At 41.6% G+C, this 14019-nt stretch overlaps 1 protein-coding gene and 1 long non-coding RNA gene across 4 annotated transcripts in view; one reads left to right on the top strand and one right to left on the bottom strand.

Annotated features, from left to right (window-relative positions):
• The window catches only part of UBAC2 (UBA domain containing 2), an 87232-nt gene extending 85439 nt beyond the window's left edge, over nt 1-1793 (bottom strand). Inside the window, exon 1 of the mRNA XM_053970265.1 lies at nt 1670-1793. Coding sequence (XP_053826240.1) covers nt 1670-1700 — 31 coding nt within the window. The 5' untranslated portion in view covers nt 1701-1793. The remainder of the gene's footprint in view (nt 1-1669) is intronic.
• Nucleotides 1679-4284, top strand: LOC128803368 (uncharacterized). 3 transcript variants are annotated; one of them, XR_008435703.1, is made up of 3 exons: nt 1679-1753; nt 2402-2496; nt 3900-4284. It is a non-coding gene; the product is annotated as an uncharacterized LOC128803368 (long non-coding RNA). The 3 variants fall into 3 exon arrangements; XR_008435705.1 differs by lacking the exon at nt 1679-1753 and adding an exon at nt 1813-1888; XR_008435704.1 differs by lacking the exon at nt 1679-1753 and adding an exon at nt 2196-2260.
• Nucleotides 4285-14019: the final 9735 nt, after the last annotated feature.

Raw genomic sequence — 14019 nt, forward strand, 5'->3', positions numbered from 1 at the left:
GATGAAAAAGCAGGAGCTGAAAATCAAGGCACAGTATTATCAGATCCATCTGAAAAAGACTCTTCCCTTCTTTGGATTCCTCATACAAAATACAGCTACAATTAACACCCCTTTTAAATGACAGAATTATTCCCCCCCTAGTCAAAGGGTGCTTTCACACTCAAACTGATTTCATAGAATCACAGAATCAATTAAGTTAGAGAAGACCTCTGAGATCATCAAGTCCAACCATAGTGAACAAACACCATCTTGTCAACAAGAGCATGGCACCGAGTGCCACATTTTAGTCTTTTCTTAAAAACACCTCCAGGGATGGTGACTCCACCACCTCCTTGGGCAGCCCATTCCAATATCTAATTATCCTTTCTGTGAAGAAATTCCTCCCAATGTCTAACCTGAACCTCCCCTGGTACAGCTTGAGGCTAAGTCCTCTGGTCTTGTCCTGTCGCTGGTTACCAGAGAGAAGACGCAACCCTCACTTTGCTTCCTTTCAGGTACTTGTAAAGACTGATAAGATCAGCCCTGAACCTCCTTTTCTCCAGGCAAAACAACCCCAGCTCTCTCACCCACTCCTCATGGGACATGCATTCCAGATGCTTCATCAGCTCCACTGCCCTTCTCTGGACATGCTACAGCACCCCAATGTCCTTCCTAAATTGAGGGGCACAGAACTAGAGACAGTACCCGAGGTGTGGCCTCACCAGTGCTGAGTACAGAGGGACAATCGCAGCCCTGGTCCTGCTGGCCACACTATTGCTGATACAGGCTAGGATGCCATTGGCCTTCTTGGCCACCTGGGCTCACTGACTCATGTTCAGCTGGCTGTCAACCAGCACCAGATCGTTTTCCTCCGGGCAGTTTTCCAGCCACTCTTCTCCAGATCTGTAGTGCTGCCTGGGCTGGTTGCGACCCAAGTGCAGGACCCGGCACTTGACCTTTTTGAACCTCATACTGTTTGGTCTCGGCCCATTGATCCAGCCTGTTCAGATGCCTCTGCAGAGCCTTCCTGCCCTTCAGCAGACGGACACTCCCACCCATTTTGTAAGGAGCACGCAGTTAGTCAGCAAAGCTTTATCATTTGTCCTCGCCTGCTCTTAGGACTGTGGTGCCCAAGTCCACACTGCAGCCAGGTCAGCTCCTCACTGCTGCTTCCAGACGCTGCAGATTCTGTGTCCTGTAAAACAAGCTCAGAGCCAACCCCAGATACCTGTGAAGTCAGTTCAGGTAGGACCGGGACATGAAATTATTTACATGTACTGTGCATAAAAATAAAGCTAAGCAGAGCTACGGGCACGTCAGTCCTTACGTTTGCCTTGTCAATAAACTGGTTTTAAAAAAATAAGTCTAATTTCACATTAAGAAAAGAGGGTTTTTTGCTTTTTTTGATACGTATCTTGGCATGGAGGTCTCTATAGATGTATGCAAATACATATAAGCACACAGAGACAGACTCACATGGACATGCACACACCTACACAGGCAGACACACACACACACACAGACACATACACAGACACACCCGCGGCTCCTCCCGCCGTCACATAGTTTAAAAGTCCAACCAAGAGAGGACCGAAGCCAGCGGCTCCCCCAGGGCCGACGGCGGCAGCGCCACCCGCGCTCCCACCCCTGGCCGCCGCCCTCCCCGGACCGCGGCGGGGCCGGTACTCACAGAACCCGTTGGAGCCGGTGCTGGTGAACATGGCAGCGGCCCGGCCCGGCCCGGCCGGCGGGCGCGGCTGGCGGAGCCCCCGAGGTCGGGCAGCCCCTGAGGAGCCGCGGCGGGCCGGGGCCGGGGCCGGGGCCGGGGTTCGGGGAGGGCTAAGGCGGCCGCGATGGGCCAAACGCCGCCGCCAGGCGACCGTGCGGCGCCCCCTGCCGGGCCCGCCGGGTGAGTGGGGGCGCGGGCGGCGCTTCGGTGTGCGTGCGTTATCTGTAATTACTCCTGCCTCCAGAAATGGGAATAACTTCTTTCCACTGAGGGTGGCAGAGCACTCGGACAGGCTGCCCGGGGAGGGCGTGGGGTCTCCCTCTCTGGACACATTCAAAACCCCCCTGGGCACATTCTCGTGCCACCTGCTCCAGGTGACCTTGCCTTGGCTGGGAAGTTGGACTAGTCTCCAGAAGCCGCTTCTAGCCCTAACTATTCTGTGATTCAACGCGATTTAAATTTTAAATATGTAGTTGCCTTGAGGAAGCCTGGCTCCTTACACTTGGGAAAACTCTGGCCTTCGAGGTTCACCGTGATTTGGGAGTCCAGCAGGTAAATGTCTCATTAGGAGCTGTGGGTGAGCTGTCATTACAGCTAACGGAGACAGAGTTAATACAGACAGCAGAGTTTGGAAAGCTTTTCAGGTGGCCAATTGAAAGTGTCTGCTTTAGGATCAAATTAATTCCTCCCCAGGCTCCACCACGGGACCACATTGAAGAGATCACCATAAGCTCTGATGGCACATCAGACTCCAGCTCTCTAGCAGCATGGTAGGCACCCAGTATGAGGTAAGCTGAATTCCCGATTTCATAGGAGATACGGTATCATAAGGCTGAAACTATTAGGGCACCAAATTTCGCTGACATTTTCAATGAAAACATAGAAGTCAGACTTTACTGAAATAAGTCATGCTAGGCATTTAAAAAGTTGGCAGTGCTTTGCAGCACAAGGTGTGTGAGCTTTGTGTTCATGTGATGATGGAACTGCAGGCCTCAAGTCACATTTACCTTACTGCAGTACAAGACTGAAAACCAATGCCGCTCTGGAACTGCAAAATATAACTTGTCAGCTAGGTAACAATTTTTAAGTAGGCAACCAATAATAAAAAATTTTAGGTAAGTCATATATTTCTTATATTCCATAAATTTTGTAATATACCATAAAAATGCATTTTAATAATTGCATTCAAATGCAACTATTAGCTAGCACTCAGAAATGCTGAGTTCCTGAAACTTTGTAAACATAATCTCTTAAACACTGCCAAGGGGACATAAAACGACCTTTTGCTTTGGCCCACAAAGACTTCAGCTAAGATCAGCGTATCAGCATGTATTTTTAAAATGGCCAATTTCCAGCACTAACTTCAGATTTCTGTTGCTCGCTTGTTCTCTCTGTACAAGGCCTGCATCAGGCAGGTGGGATTGGAACTCACAATCCGCTCACAGAGCAGGAGGTATATCTAAACCTGCCAGGAAGAAGAGACAAAGAGATAGCACATTGGAAATCCTGACTTATCCCAAGCTGAGGTTCTTTCCTCCGAAAATAATCTAAATTGGATTCACAGCATGAAACCCGTCACATACTTTGTGTCTTTGGCTACAGAAAACCTTACTCTCTGCTGTTAAAGCACAGCTGGAAGAAATGATTTGCTACAGAAATTTTCCTTCTTTCTTTCAAATGCAAATGACTCTGGCTGCTGTGTGCTACATATGCAAACTCTGTCTTGCCAGTGCACTGCTGAATGCCTGTAACCACACAAAAGTGACAGGCAACCCTCATTTCTAAGGAATGGAAGGTTCCTCTAAGGAGGTGCAAAGCCTGCAAAGCTTGTAATAGCTCCAGCATGAAACCTCTTTGGGAAAAACTTGGGTGCCTTCTGAAGCTTTAGGGATCTAATGAGGTACTCATGGCTTAATTAATTACCATTTTGAACTTTTTTGACTAACCTCCACTTAAAGTAATTAATCCTTTTTGTGGATCTGGCTTTACTATAGGTGAGGATAAAAGCTATCCAGTATCCAAACTTTTCCAGTATTGCCTGTGTAATAGGTTTAGGAATGTTGTTTCAGCGCTGAAGATAAAGCTTGCTTTTTTTTCTTTTCACAGTCTCTCAGAATCTAGTGACAGAGCAATCATTATTTAGAAGTTTACAGTCCTAAGAGCCAAGACCTAGTATTTTTCTGTTTTATAGGCTCTGCTTTGAAGATTTCCCTAGATTGATGTCCTGCAAGGTAATCATATTAGAGGGATTCTCCTCTGCAACGTCAGGCGCTGGAATTGGATTCAAGTCATAATCACTGAACATACTAGAAACTTAGGCATGTATTCCACTGAATGAAGATGCATTTGGGAAATATTTAAGGGCCATTTTGACAGCAGTTCTGTGGACTAGTTATCATTGACAGATATAGCAAAGCTGGATGAGTAGCAATAGCTGGCAAGCTTCTCCCAACAGCAAACCAAAACCCTTGCAGATTTGTCAATACTGTTGGAATACAAGGCAGCTGGCTCTCAATCTATTTGCTGCTATCTTATAAATGTCTACAAATACATTATGGAGTCTGTGAAACCCCTGATGTTTTTATCCCTTTTTTTTTTTTTTATTATGATGTCAATTTTTCTGAGATTACAGCAGATGAGATCCACTATGTATTTTTGAGAAAACTGCACACCCCTTGCTAATAATTATAATTTCACATACTGATTGAATAGTAGAGGAAATGTAGTTTTTGCCCTCAGATAGAGTGCCAAGAAGAGAGGTATTTTTATCACAACACTGTCACTGTCAACTGGTAGCGTGTCATGAGTATTAAGCAAATTATTTGCATTGTTGAAGTATACAGTGCTGACTACTTTGGAGTTAAATGAAATCATCAGTCCTCATGCTTGCCTTGGAACATATCCCAGAATAGGAAGGCCAGCACTTATCTACTAATCTACTCAGAACAAGCTTAGAAGGCTTTGACACTGCTCAAATGTCAGCTTGAATATCTCCCATTTGTTTATTACATCTAGTTAGTGGGGTCAATGTGGTATGGTCAAAAGAAAGTTATTTACATTTCCTGCTCAAAAGAAAATCCCAGGAGATTGGAATTCAGATTTCTAACTATTTTCTAAGATGATGAGGTTGCTTTCTTCTCTGAACTTGTGATGTTTCTGAAGCAATTCTTAATTGCTCTCTAACTAATTAATCTCCAACAGTCAGATGCTCCTCTGGCAGATAGAATGAAGGACAGCAGCAGAGTAAAACAGGATGGAAATGTAATACCTTGCTTAGGAATTTTCTGACTAAACTCAGTGCAGGTTAAAGATTCTGCAGGTTAATTGCAAGTGTTCTCTGTCTCTTTGACATCTAGGGTTTCCGTGGCATTCATAGTAGCTCTTGCTACTACAATTACCTGAAATATTAACAGATACATTGAGAGGTTAATGCTAAATTTAATTATTTCAGTAACTTCTCCCTACAGTTTCTAACCTTTGTGTTCAGTTACAGAAGATGTTAAGGAAAACATCTGTGCAACACACATACCCTGCAAAAATCCAGCAGCAGTGCAGCTTGCTGATAGCAGCTTGCATAGGAACAGGAGGAGGGAGAGAAGGCAGATACTCACTCTGCTGAAATCAGACTGATTTGGCCTGTACCTTTCCAAAATTAGTGAATTTCTTTCACTCATTCAGAAGTGAACAAGACTTTATACTGCAGCAGACCTCCTGTCCTCTTAAAGTCTAGTGTGTGTTTATCATTTTACTACATAGTTTTGTGTTTTTTTACTGGAGCTAGAAGATACAGAATGTTTTCTAGCTTAGTTCTTTGCATGTAGAGCTGGTAGGCATACTGTTGATAAGGAGCAATGGAGTTGCTGAAGGAGTATTGGGCTTTGTTGGTTATTTTTGCAATTGATTTTGCATCACACTGTTATAAAAAAAATAAGGATACTGAAACATGTTTCATTAGTTAAGGTTCTAGCCATGAGATTTTTTGCAAAACTTAAAATGCCGTGTTAAACCTGAATGCCATGTCAGTGTCTGGTAACATGGATGTGGGCAACTATTGCTTCAGTAACTCAAACAGATCACTATCTTGTTTTTCAGCCGGATCCCCTGAATGGCAGGCAATGACAGTGCACTAACACTTTAAGGTACTGGCTTATCTGGAGCTGAGCCACATACAGTTTTACATTACAGGTCTTAACCATCACTTCCCTTTCCCTTTTAACCATCAATCATGTGATCCTAAGCACTGGCACCAAATGCACCCAGATGTTGACATCTCTGTGTTCAAGGTGCAGCACCAAGCACTTGATCAGAAGCTCAATCTCTAACTACTTGTAAAACACTGCCTAAAGGTACTTAAATTCCATGTCACATTTATTTTCAATAAATTTATTTCAATAAAGGTTGAGATCCTGTGAAAAACAAGAACATATGGCAGGCATAATCAGGAACCAGATCCTAATACAAACATATTGGGAAGCAAGGTTAAGATAGAATATTAAAAATTCAGATTAAAATCAACAATTAAGAAGCATCAGAACCAATCTGCCTATATTCATGTTTTATTTCACTTAGATGAGACTTCTTGTGAGAATTAAAAATGCACTGGTCTCGCTGCCCTTGTTTGAGCAGCTGTTGCTGCATTTTAGATCACTCATTTGAAGGCCATTAATTTACTGCAAAGTAAATTGTGAAACATAGTAAGCATTAGCAAAATGATAATGTTTAAGCACAGTGCTCAGAAGACCCAATTAAGGAATCCATTAGGAGGGCAAATAATTATATATAGCATTGCATAATACAATGTACTTTGCATATCTGTGTTCTCTGATGCATACAAGAGATCAAGCACTAGTCATCTATTTCACACTGAATTTATGTCAAAGAGTACCTTTGAGATCTGGAGCATATGCTAAATTACCCAAGATAACTATCAGTGATAGCAAAAACACTAGAGCCTTTAAGATGCAGAAAATTATTTGCATTGTTCCACACAGGTATGACTGTGCTGAAATTGCCTATTCTGAAAATCAGATGTTAGAAGATATTTATAAGGTTTTTAAAGGCCTTCCTTCTCCCTGATAGCTACTCATATTTCTCTATTTCTCAGATATTCCTCATCCTCTTGCTTCACATCCATATTCTAATGCTATCTGTGTATCGCCACACCGTGCAAAGATTATTAATCACCTGTGTTTACACTTGGAGGCAAATCTGTGTTTAAGGGAATACCTGATGAGCCACATCATGATGTTATCAGGCCTGTAGCATAACACTGCTAAGAGATTAAAAAAACCAATAAGGCTTTAAGCAGTTCTCATTATCTCAGTTGTATTTGAGTTAAATTTGAACATGAAGGAATAGTCTTGTCTTTTTTTACCTACTTACTGAAATCAGAAGAAGTTTGTGTTCATATAATTTTATTGAAATACAGTGATCTCTCAGAAGATTTTGTAAAAGAATAAATAATGTTCATCCCAGCAATATGCTTGCACAATATTTGAAATAGAAATATGTACACTTACAGGAAATAAGCATTCCCAGGTTTTCTTTTCTCCTCCATAAATGTTGGTAATGGCAAAGTTAGGTGTCAAAAAGCTTTAGCATACAAAAGTGTAAAATTTTGCCCAGCTGTGTCCTTTAAACGGCCGTCAGAAAACCAAACTGCTTTTCACTATCAGAATGAGGAACTACTGTAAAAACAATCAGTGTATTCATAAATAATGTTTAGGTACAGTAGGGCTATTAAAAATTGTTTATTACAATTGTTTATTATAATTATTCTTGATTCTTTGCTATACTTTTTCCAATATGGATCATTATCTGTTTGCAGCTACAGACATTGTAATGCTAGTTAGATTTCTAAAACTGAAGATTGGATCTAGTCAGAGACTGAAATATAAAACTCATTAAATGCAAAAACTGGCATTCTTACTGCATAACTGCCTTCTCTGCACATTGGAAGTATTTCTTGTTTACTTGCTGAACACAATTTAACATACTTAATACATTTCTAAAATGCCTAGAGCGCTTTATAAATTGGGGTACAATAAAAATCTGTGGTTGTGGGGCTAGTTGTAGTAGAAATCACCAACAGTGGCAAAGAAATCTTTTCTGGCATGATGACTCACTCAGCTGTGATTTTGGGCTCTTCCTCACCTCACCCAGGAGGTGGGACAGTGTCACTTTCTGGTCAGCTGGCACCACAGTGAGAGAAGTTTGCCACTGAGCTCCCAGGACAGACTTGACTGGGGTGTTAAGCCAGAGAAACCAGCACCGACATTTTGTATCACCACAATTTTCAAAGTAAACCCCAAAATGCCTGGCTGATGAAGCTTCCAGGGGATCTTCCCACATGGCCTTCAGCCTGGACAGAGCAGCCTGGGCTGCAAGCCTCACTGCTCTAGTGTAGCTCCTCTGAAGCAAATGCAGCTGCACTGAGGAAAAATGAAACAGTAACTGGGAATTCATTGCAAGAGGAGAAACTGGAAGGCCCTTTTTGAAGAGGTGTGTAAAACACACCATTAATCTTTTCTATTTTACATGTGCTGGAGCTCTTGTTCCTCTTCTGGGAACACAGGCAGTGTTGGGTAGCTGGGTAGCTGGAGCCCAGACATGTCCTCCTGGCTCATATATTGATCTGGCAGTTGTGCTAAAGGTTGAGGCCATTTTTGGCCCTTAAGAAATAGTTATGAAATACTAAATCTGCTCATACTAAAGCTCAAGTTTATTGCTTTGTCCCTACTGTAAACTAAGTTAGCAAACTTTTCAAGTGGGAAAAAAATAAACCATCAAAGTCAATACACTCCTTTATATGTACCAGACATGCATTCACTGCAGCAGTTGTTTCTGAGGTATGTATTTATACTAGTAACTATACATTTTCCACATAAGTCATTTTACACAGGTGACAAGAAAGGGTTAGTGCACATATTTCATGAGTACATGAGGACGGGACACTGCTGTTGATTAATTTTGTATGTGAATGTAAATTGTGAAGAAAGTTTTCTCAGCCATTCTCCTACGATTTTGATTCCAAATTCCATGGCAGTTAGTTCTTCCACAGCAACATGGTTAAGGTCTCAACAAAAAATGATTTTAATTTGTTGTGCAGTCAATATGAGTAAGAGCTGATATGTTTGTGTATACAGGAGAAGCAGCTTTTCAGCTGAATTCAGCATCAATGATTTCACTGGTGACATGTACATTTGGGGGCAAAAATTAAGTGTTTGTATCCTAGGCTGTCTGACACAAACCCCAGAAATTTTGCTTGCTTATAAGTTAATTGCTTTCTTCTGATGGTCGTTGTGTTGGTAGACACCATGCTTAGGAAAAGTACCAATTTGGGGCTTAAGTATCTGCATTTGATGCAACAACTGAGATGTGTCAGTACATTCTGCTCTAAAACAGGAAAGAAAAAAAAATGCTACCAAAAAAAAAAAAAGAAAAAAAAGAGCATGCCAGCCCCAGGTGATTTATGGCCTGATTCACAGTGCCCTGAATTCATCAGCCAGAAGCCTGCTATGTTTTCAGCAGACTTTGGCTCAGATGGGTGCACTTTAAACTTCCAAACCGCAGACAGTGCAGCAGCAAGCTGGGGCAGATGGAAAGTGGCCGTCACAGCCGGGATGATTCAGGGAGCAGATGGGCTCTGCCGCGCTCCGCCTTTGTTTTGAGAGGGGAGCGGGAGGACACGGAGCTGACATCCAGTGGGAGGCCGCCTTTGCTCTACATGGATGGCGATGGCATGAATGGAGATACTAAGGCGAGAACAAAAAGAGAGAGGAAGGGAGTGGTCCGAGAGGAAGGCTGGGTGGAATGTGCGGAATTAGCACAGGGTGGAGCAAGAGACAGGAGAAAAAAACAGAGGCACACTTGGGGTTATGCAATTTGGCAGGTCTTAACCCCTGACACAGGCGGAGGAGGAATCCATAAAAAGCTCTGAGGAGGAGAAGTGGTAAAGGGGATTGACAGGAAAGGTAACACCAATAGCATGGTGGTCTGTGCAGGGTGGCATGATGACTTTAAAAAAGAGAAAGAAAAGATGAAAAAGAAAACAAGATAAAGGAAAATACTAAAAGCAGCATTACTGAACTATCTTGAAGAATTCTTGTTGCTTTGCATGTGGTGTTCACCGAGCCTCTTTCTTTTCTGTGAGTTCATGCAACAAAAAGGTTTCCTGAGCTGCACTAACTAGGGTGTTCTGTATTCTGAGTAACTTCATATTCCACATGAGGTACAAAAGAAGTGCAAAAAGTGTCTTTCCTGTGTAAAATGCAAATATTATAGGACCGTGTGGGGGTAGGCAACACACAGTAAAACCCTCCAAATAATGTGCAGGTAAGTAACTTTTCTTGCAGAGTACTTGCCAATAAATATTTCATGTACATGCACACAGAACTACAGTACACACAATCCATAATCTGTGAGCTAAACTAAGGAGGTGCTGGGAGGCTGCTAAAGAGATCAGGGAACTGCTCCAGCAAAAAAACCCAGAGTTTAAAAAGTAATTTTTTTCTACTATTGATACTTCTGTCATAGAAAATGCTTAATCAAAACCTGGGCTGATCACTGACTATGTCATAGTAATGGCACATGCCATCAGCAGCTTCAGCCTATGGAATGAACTCTTCTCTGAAATGAGCAGAAAACGGGAAGAGATCTCATTGTGCTATGCTAGAAAAAAAAATTCTACTATAATTTAAAACTCGATTTTATAGACTTTGAACTGAAATTTGATGACTCACCAGTGTTTGAGCACTCTTAAGGAAGTTTCAAGGTTCTTTGAAAGTAAGGGGCTAATACTTTCTAAATCCAAGGAGCATGAAACTTGGCTTTTCCCTTCTCTGCAAGAAGCACAAGGAAGAAAATCAGTAAGTGGATCACTTAATTCAAGTGACATTGTGCAACCAGCTATGGTAAGAATGTGGGGTGGGGCCTGAGAAACACGATTGACGTGGAAAATTAGAAAAGGTGTGTGTCTTTCATCACGTATTTGGTTTCTTCATTTTGTCTTGCTGATATAGTAACAACAAAGATTATCTTCTCAGACATAGCCATAATTAAAAAGACATTGGCCTGGATTCAAGATAAGAATGTTTCAGACTTTGAGAACAAAACTGAGATTCAAAGGGGTTGTAGATTAGTCACTGCAGAATTAAGAACGTCAAGGATTTAATTAGAATGTGGAGAAAAAAATCATATAGAGTTTCACAGTGGGTAGAGGTAAAGGTGGAGTATTTTCTCTTTCCTATGTTGTCACATTTAAGAGGTAAGCTGAATTTGTGAGAAAAAAACAGAAAATGTTGCCAAAATCCAGGTGCTAATATTGTCTTGGCTAAACCACAGCAATTATGGTCCCTCTGTCAGCACCCTGGCTGTCTTTCCCACAGATCTGAGGAATGAAAGAAATTTGAAAAGATTTAAAAATAATAATTTAACCAACCAAAAAAAAAAAAAAAAAAAAAAAAAAAAAAAAAAAAAGCATGTTTAAAAGAAGTTCTTGATTTTGGCCTATTTGAGAAGGTGATTAAACAATAGATGTTCCTGTCTCCTACAAAGCTTTATTGACCAATAACCCTTCCCCCTTAAATCACAGTGTACAAATGAGTGTCTTGGTTTTTATTCACAGTATAACAAAATGGGGTAGCCTGACTGATAAATCACTTCTAGGCCTAGGAATCTTTGCCAACAGCTTTCACAATCAAACTGTCTTCAGACCCAACAGGGATTATTTCATCTCTTTCCTGCTGTGACAGTGCTCATAATTTGACTAATTGGTTCTGCATATTCCCACTGCCCAAACATGAGGGAGTGGGCTGCTAATATGGCTCTGTCACAGTTTCTTTGCACAGGTACCTGGTCTTTCAATCAGCTGAGCTGCTCTATGGCAACAGGGAACCCTAATTAAATTGTGTGGGTTCAAAAGAATGAAAATGGAGGTGTGACCTCAGATGCTTATACCACTTTAGATACACACAAGTCTATGGGGCCGGATGGGATCCACCCAAGGGCACCAAGGGATTTGGCAGAACTTGTCACCAAACCATTTTCCATCATTTACCAGCAGCCCTGGCTCAGTGGAGAGGTCCTGGTTGACTGGAAGTCAGCAAATGGGATGCCCTAATTACTAAATGTAACACCTATCTAAGAAGGGCCGGAAGGAGGATCTGGGGAACTATAGGCCTGACCTCAGTGCTGGGGAAGGTCACAGAACAGTTCATCCTGAGTGCTGTCATGGGTTATTACATAATTAATATTACTGTTCTCCCTTGCTTCCCTGAAGCAGGTTGTTACAATCTCTCTGGTGATGGCTGCCAGCAGCGCAGCACAGCACAGCTGGTAGAAGAAACATACAGGCTGGCTATTAGGAAAATTTTCTCCACAGAAAGAGTTGTCAAGCATTGGAACAGGCTACCCAGAGAAGTGGTTGAGTCACTAGAGGTATTTAAAAGACAGGTAGATGTGGCACGTAGGGACATGGTTTAGTGATGGACTTGGCAGTTCAGGGTTAATGATTGGACTCAAGGATCTTAGAGCTTTTCTTCAACCTGAACCATTCTATGATTCTATGACTCCATATGATTCTATGATTTTATGGTTCTATGCTCTATGACTTAAGTGCCAGGGGCCAAATGCCTCATCCACTCTCCTCCTATGTCAAGTGACTTTTTTTTAAGGCTTCCTGTGTGGAAAGTCTTGTGCAATAGCTATGAGACATAATTTGAGTTTAATAATTATTTAATATCTGCCCTCTGCATGGACTTTCCTATTTTACAAGAAAAGCTGTCTTGAGTTTTAGTTTAATCTAACATAGAATAACTTTTGCACACAAAACACCAGCAAGAGACTCAATACTATCACTTGGTGCACAACATCTTTCTAGCACTCATCGTTTCAGGCTTTTCCTTCATGTAAACACATTTAAAGAATTTTTCATAACTTGTGCTCACCAACCAAGAAGATCCTGGGAACAAGACAGTGATGGTAAAGAGGCTGCTTTCCAGCCCAAGTTTACAAGTGGAAATCAAATGTGAGGCTAAAGTGTTCACTCACCCAGCCCACCATGACCTCCATCAATACCACCTCCAAGAGAAGCGTCACCTTGCACAGGAGTGAAACCCTGTGGTGCTGTCCTGCTCAGCTATTTCATGACTTACACCACATGACCCATGAATATAGCACTCAGATGGGGTTATTTCTGCATTCCGGGTCAACATCTTGGATGGTTAGAGGAGGATTTCTCCTTGTCTATTAGCCCCATGACTAGGTTATATGCTGATTGTACTTCCTCCTCAGTTTTGGCTGTCCCTTGTGTAGACAAGTACTCAAAAATAATGCAAAGGTAAAGGTTTGATTCTCCTCTCATGTTAATGTGATTTTAGATTTTGTTTTGATACACGTGTGTGTGTGTGTGTGTGTATGTATACATATACATATATACACACATGCATATATTTTGCTCATCACAGCTTACAGCCCTTAAGCATAGAAATATTTGTTTGGAGAACATGTACAGACAAGCTGGTAGCAACGTGTGTTTCAGTACCTGCCTTTGCCATTCTACCTTAGTACTGCAGGTGCTGCAAAATAGAAAAGCAGCCCAGATGTATTACAGCATCCTGTAACTTTATTATGAGATTTAGTACCTTCTATGACCTTCTTTTATGTGAAATCCAGATATTTTCAGAGAATTTCTACTTTTATGTTTCCAAAGGAAAGGCTTTGAGGCCTTGACATTGCAAAGAAAGATTTGAAAAATGTGGTGCAAGTTGGGCCCAGAGATTCAGAAAGAAAACACCAAAGCAAATAAAAGGCACTTTATTATCTCTGGAGCCTTACTCATGTGTTTTGGGAAATGCAATTAGCAGTATTTTGTAGGGTCACCTCCGCCCTACTTCACTTATGCAAACAATTGTAACAAAAATAATAATTATAAAGCATTACTACTCTTATTTTGTAAAAGTAGCAATGCTCTCTTACTCAGACCAGCTATGCAAAGGATAGAGCAATGATTCTGTTTTGTTCTCTTGAAATTTTTGGGCAAACTGATAGTGATGTCAAAACACAGCTAACTGACACAGCTCTTCTTTGGGGAGATGAGAAGGAGTCAGAAGCAGCAGACCAGAAGATTATTAATTTTAAGAAATTAATTGTGGCTGTGTACATTAAAAATAGCCTATGTATGCAGAAACTCTGTGCTCAGAATTTGTGTTCACTTTTCTAGGTATTCTGGGCGATATCATCTAGCCATTGTCTTGGTGTGCACAGCTGACATCCTGCTTTCTGTGTGCCCCTTCTTAAATGGAGATAGAGAG

This window comes from Vidua macroura, chromosome 2 (assembly GCF_024509145.1).
Source record: "Vidua macroura isolate BioBank_ID:100142 chromosome 2, ASM2450914v1, whole genome shotgun sequence".
NCBI classification, from domain to species: domain Eukaryota; kingdom Metazoa; phylum Chordata; class Aves; order Passeriformes; family Viduidae; genus Vidua; species Vidua macroura.